At 39.3% G+C, this 6,402-nt stretch overlaps 1 protein-coding gene across 1 annotated transcript in view; it reads left to right on the top strand.

Annotated features, from left to right (window-relative positions):
* The window catches only part of KIAA1143 (KIAA1143 ortholog), a 10,292-nt gene that overhangs the window by 1,004 nt on the left and 2,886 nt on the right, over nt 1-6,402 (top strand). Inside the window, exons 2-3 of the mRNA XM_009994108.1 lie at nt 6-26; nt 1,511-1,670. Coding sequence (XP_009992410.1) covers nt 6-26; nt 1,511-1,670 — 181 coding nt within the window. The remainder of the gene's footprint in view (nt 1-5; nt 27-1,510; nt 1,671-6,402) is intronic.

Raw genomic sequence — 6,402 nt, 5'->3', positions numbered from 1 at the left:
GGGAGGGGCCCACGGTGGAAACCAAGGTAACGGCCTGGCCCCCTGCTCGGGCTGCGCGGCCCTCCCTTCCCGTGGGCCTGTGTCAGGGTCCTGCTTCCCTTCCCACCGGGCCCGCTGGGCCTCCCCTGCCACCAGCCCCCCCCACCCCCCGGGGGCTCACGGGGAACGCGGGGGAGAGGCCCCGTGGCGGGCACTTCCAGGCTTTGCCCCTGTAGGCCGAAGGGTAACAGCAGTTACCTGCTCAGAATTGACTGAGGCTGCTCGCGTCACTTGTTTTTGCTTCTGCCTTGGAGATTCGAGCAGTAAAAAAACGCTTCCCCGTTGCTGTTTTTAATAATCGCAGCCGTGGTGATGATGGTGCCCTCGGCAGAGCAGCCAGTGCCGACCTGTTCATGCCTGGTGGTCTGTGGGGGCAACGGAAGAAACAGCAGTAATGCCCCAAGTTTAGCTGGCCTTACAAAGCCCAGGCAGGACTAATAATAATAATAATAAGTAGTAGTATGTTGAGAGTATAGCAAAAAAATACACTAGAAAGGATTTAACATCACCTTAACGTCAGGTCAGTGGACACAAACTCCATTGTGGTGGCCAGGAAGGCAGAGTGGGAGCAGGAGGATTGGAGCCAGCTTGTTAAAATCCAGCCTGTTCTGAAGGCATTCTTTTTCTTCTCCCCCCCCCACCCAGTGTTTTCCATTGTGCTTTTACATGTGTTTCCAGATAACTGAGGTTTTCCAGGATTCTGGAAGGAAGAGGTTCATCGTTATTTGTGAAAAGCTGGAGTTTGGGATAAAAGTAGGCCTTCAGTAAATGTAGTATGAAAGCTTTCAGTTCTTCAGGAAGATTGCACTTTGCTCATCTGTTGGTAACTTCAGCAGATTGTGGTAATAGTGAATAATTTTCCTTATAAGGTGAAATTTTTGGTTCCTATAATATGACCATGCTTTCTGTTGTTGCACTGAGTTTGCCGTGTCAACAGGTTTATTTATATACATTTTTATTCTAAATGATTCTTCTGTCTCGGAGAACAAGTCTGAAGGAGTGGAAACAGGGATATGGTCTTCCTTGTGTCAGTAATGCTTACAGTTGCTTGGTTAGGCAGCTTTAGTAACAAAGCCACCATGGGCTCCTTTTCCCTTTGCCACGGTTTGAGTTCAGTGTAGAAGATTCAAATATCAACCCATGCATGTAAGATTTTCTTTGTGTTGCATGGCAGTCAGTGTTTGTACAACAAAGATAACAAGTGGAAAGAGTTTCCTAACTTCCAAGCTTCTACTGTCTTTAATTAGAAGACCCCATACTGATTTTTTTCTAGGGGCTGCTATGTCTCAGTGATAGAACTGGAGTGCCCTTCAGACAAAGCGTGTTTGGAGGGCCTGGCATGGACAGCTGTGCCAGGTCTCCTTGCTACTCTCATTGCAGAAGTGAAACGAAACAGTACTAGCTTCTACCCCCCTTAGCTTTTGTGATTTAATGTAGTGATCATAATTGGTTTTCTTTCTCTCCTGTCTAGAGAGAGCAGCTTCCACTTGCAGACGATGATAGTGAGAATGGCAGTGACAACGAAGATGAACAGCCTCAAGTGGTAACACTGAAAAAAGGGGATTTGACTGCTGAAGAAGCAATGAAAATTAAAAAGCAAATTAAAGAGGCCTTGAAGTCAAATGAATCAGGTGAATTTCAAACTACTGATTTCTTGCTTAGTACAGCCAAAGAGAGATAATCCATACAAGAGAGCTTGGTATCTGTTTAGCTTTCTACTGTAATACTACCTTTGATAAGTTGCTTTCAATTTTTCAATTTAAAACTTTTCATAATTTGGGTTTGTCATCCCTGAGGTTGTTGAGTACATATCCAAGTTCTCTGGCTTTTTATAGGGTTGCAGTTTGTGCTTCTTGATTGTGCATCATCCCACCTCCAAATACCACTTTTTTTTTTCTTTTCTTTGGTTGTTTGGGCTTTTTAAATTTTTGTTGTTTATTTTGCTATGGTGGGTCATCATCCTAGCACACGCAGTTTTGACATCACATGTGATGATTTTTCAACTCATTAAGTAGTTCAGCCAAATTTGATGGTGCTGTGAATGTCTTAAAGATAATGGTATGAGTTCATGAAAGAGAGTGTATGAGCAGGAGCAAACTTGGGTTAGTGTTTCAGTAGAAGTATGGCAGGTGTGTCAGCTGAGTAATATCTTCATTTAACTGACTCTTCCATGTTATGACTTGGTATGTGTTGTGACTTGCAAAGATATTAAGCAAAACTAAATGGGCTATTTGAAAATAACAAGTGGTAGAGTAGCACCAGGAAGTAGTAAGGGATAGAAAAAAAGGTTTATTTGCTGCAGAGAGTTATAAAGCTTTGCCTAAGTTATTTAACAGGCTTTTCAAGAACGGAAAGATGGTAGTGGTGTGGGAACAGCTGTTGCAGTTAGACAATAAAGATTTGAAACTGATTAATACAGTGACATTAAGAATTTCTGTCAGTATTCATAATTCAGATATGGTTGACATAAATGCTTTGAGAGTTCAAAACCTTCCATCATCACACAGGGTGTTATGAAATGTAGTTTCATTTTTATTTTTGCTGACAGAAGACATGTCAGATTAAAAGTAGATGTTGCTGTATTTAGTGGGAATGTCTTGATAATTAAGAATATAGAACTGGAACCTCTCAAGTATAAACCAGAAGGATTATTTGTAGAAGCTGTAGATCTTTTTCTCAGTTAGCTATTGTGGCTATTTACAAAGGCCATAAATTGATTTTAGAGCATATTAAGAGGCTAGAACATGGCTATCAATATGACATCCTTAGCTTCAGTCTTTTTTTTCTGCCATTCAGATTAAAAAATTCGGGTTTGTGCTGTATTTATGTAGGAGTATGTGTTAAAACTGAACTGATAGCAGTGGTATAAATGGAGAAGTCAAATAGCAGTAGTGGGAGGAAACACATTCAGAATCTTATGCTTTGAAAAGCAGATTGATGAAAAAGTCTTAATTTTATAATGTAAGTTAGCTTGACTTTAAATAAAACGGATTTGTTTCTGCAGATGGGTGTGTATATGTAAGGTGTAACCTGGTAGTGGACAAGGTCTGTGTTTATATAATTTGAATTCCTCTTGAGAAAATGTGTTCAGCTTCCAGCTTACTTTCTGGTCTCTTGCCATTGAAGTGCAATACATATGCTTGGTGTTGCAGTTTGTAAAGTTGTCACATGATTTCTTTTCAAAAGTAGGATCACCTTCTTAGTATTGGGAGAAATGTCAAGCTATTGGAAGGAAATGGCGTGATTCTTTCTAAGCATTGGTTTCCTTTATATATAAGCAACTTAAATTTTGAGTGATCACAGTAGGAGGAAGAATTATTTTGTAAGGCTGGGCAAAAAGAAGTAGTTGTCCATGAGAATCTATTGAGGTGGAGTCCATGCTGTGAAAAAAGTCCAAAAGAGCTACCAAGTTGAATACACAGTATGTAATGGAAGTGTGCCTGAATGAGTAACTGAACTAGTTCAGTGGAAAAAGACACTCCTAAATCACAATTGTGTATTGTGAGGATGGTAGTATTGAGTCCCAATAGGACTTTGGCACCTCTGCTTATTACCCTTTCAGCCCTTGAGTAATAACTTGTATTTGTAGCAAAAAATCCACAGTATTAGATTAGCAGAAGTGTCAAATTACTATATTCTGGGGACTGCTGCCCTCTCTTCTGCATTATTGTGTTGTTCATCCATCTGCCTTTGCTGTTAATGTGAGGTCTTGGCCTCCTTTTCCCTTTTTTTTTTTTTTCTTATGGGAATAAATAGGTTAAGTGCTACTATGTTCATCTGCTATAGAGAGGACCCAGTGAGAGATTTTCACTGAAGGTGTGGGTGACTGTGCTACAGCTTGCTGAAGGCTTTTCTGAGTCTTTGTCCACCTTTGCACTGTCAGTCTGACCTCCAGATTTAAATCCTGATTTCTACTCAGAGGTAGGTATTTAGACAGTTGGTCACTTCCAGTTTAACAAAGAGAGTTTTCAATAACATGTTAATTTATTTTTTCTCCTTATAATTGTAAATTCTTAAAATGGGAAGTATAAAGAAAGTTTGATGCTGCATGATTTGATTACTTTGTTGCTTTTATTTTTATCCCAGAGTTGAAAGTGCAGTTAATTCAATGGGTGCTAGACCATAATACATAGCCCCAAATCAGATCATTAGTGAAATTACGTGAAACTGAAAAGGTAACCAGGAAGTAAATTTCCCAACTGATAATCTTCCTTTCCACCATGCATCCACCAGTTCTGTGGCACTTGGATAGATCATAAGTAATGCACTGCTAATTACCTATTGGGAATAGAAACTGTTAGATTTTTCAAAACATGGAAGGTACTCAGATTTGTTTCTGCCCTCTCCTCTTCTACATCTGCAGTGGTTGTCTTCATTTGAAGTTCCTTGGCTTCAGTTTGGAATATTATTACAGGATTTTCACTATCTCATTTTCATCCTTTCTCCTTCATTTTCTTCTGTAACCAGTTTGATGCAGCTACAGTTTTTTATTTCAGGCACAAGCAGTTCCCATGACTTGCATTTTCTTATACAGATGCATTAATTTGGCAAAACCAGCTGATTAGTGTTGCAGGTGCACTTAGTTGCCTCCTAAGGCAGAAGAAAAAATGTCAAGCTTGTACATTGGCTTTTGCCACAGGGAACTTTTATTTAGGACTGAACCTTTCTTATATGAGAGAACACTTTTCTCCATAGAGGACTGACTCAGGAGCTTTTTAAAAATAGTCATTTGTTTATCAACAGTAATTTTGTTTAATAGTTTTATGCAACATTTTTATAAGTTATTACTGTTAATTCAGAGACAAAGAAAAATGGTTTTATGAGAAATTAAATTTGTACAAAGGAGAAGATGGCAATTACTGCAAGGTAGTTTATCTGAGCATTTTTTATGGTCTATGGAATTGATTTTTCTTCTGCTTTTCTAGTTCATCTGGCCTCTGGGACACTTTGATACATACAGATGACCTAATTTGGCAGAGGGTGTCCTTGCTCATTCCAAGTCTTTCAGTATTATTCTTATCTCACTTCTGTATGCTGAGGTTGGGAGAGGACAAGAGAGGGGAGAGGCAAGGAAAATGGTCCATACTGTCTTGGAGATCAGAGGTCTTTCCTTAGCTTAAGCAGCTGTTACATCTGTTACATATCACAGAGTTCATGCTGCTCTTAATAGTGTGAACAGCAGGACTCTAAAACAAAGTTAATTTTGTGGTATTTAAGTAACAAAAACATTCCCAAGTGTTCTCCTAAATGATTGAGACTGAATATCTGAGGAGGACTGGCCATTTATCTTCATGACACCAGTGTGTGGAATTCCTGTATTAAATGGCTCCCAAGGCATGCATAGAGATGGGTGGACAGAAAGCACTAGAAGGAGCATCTGAAAGGCTGACCTGAACTTCTAACCTTAGAAGCCGTTAAGGAATTTGCCAGGTTATCATAATTTTTTCCAGCCTTTGTCATTGAATAGACATATATATTGAAATATTGTTTGTGCTGCTCCTCCTGTTGTTCCTGTCTGTTTGCTGGCAACTGTGTTTCCTGTTGTTGCCTCATTGACCCATGCAGCCAGAAACTGCTGAAAAATGATGCTGCTGACTACACAAATGACTACTAAATAAAAAAATACAGTAAACTGAAGGGCAATGTTTCCGTTTCAGATCATCATTTCTATTTATGTAATACATCACTGGCAATCAGAAGGAAAAAACATGCATTTGTGGCTTCCAAAATTGATGTAACTTGTGAAGTGAGTTTTCAGCTCAGCACCTATTTGTACCCCTCTTAGTTGACCACTGTAAAGGTTTGTGATTCAGCTAAAAGCAGCAGTGACTAAGAGGAGTCAGAATTTGAGCTGCAGGTGTAGTTTTTTTGACTCTCTTTATCAGAAGCAAATTTAATTATTTCTCTTCCAATGTTTTTGTGTTAGTTGTATTTTACTTCATGTATTTTAGTGTCTTTTTCAGATATCCTGCATTCCATAATAATGCTGATACCGTCTGTTTTAAAAACTACCAAACTACCAAGACTGAGTTTGTTACTTCAGTCTCTTCTTTACATTGCTTAATACAAGTCAGTTTTTGGAGGTCATTGGTAAATGCAAAAAAGACAGTTGACACGTAACAGCCTAGTAAAATTAGAAGGGATGAGATGAAGCTTTTACCAACTGGAAAAGACAATCTTTACAAATTAACACACACTTCTTGAGCTGCTACATTCAATTCTTTTAAAAAAGCATAATCTGTCTGTTCTTCTTTCCACAAGTTGCTTAGGTAAGGCTGGGCCTGCTGTTTCTTCAACTGCTTCATTCTGTGTCAAGCACTACAACACATCATAGCCCTCAGAAGCTGGCCTGGCCTTCCTGCT

Source organism: Chaetura pelagica, unplaced genomic scaffold (genome assembly GCF_000747805.2).
Source record: "Chaetura pelagica isolate M959 unplaced genomic scaffold, ChaPel_1.0 scaffold642, whole genome shotgun sequence".
Classification (NCBI taxonomy): Eukaryota; Metazoa; Chordata; class Aves; order Apodiformes; family Apodidae; genus Chaetura; species Chaetura pelagica.
The sequence above is the reverse complement of the archived record's forward strand: the minus strand, read 5'-3'. Positions and strand labels throughout refer to the sequence as shown.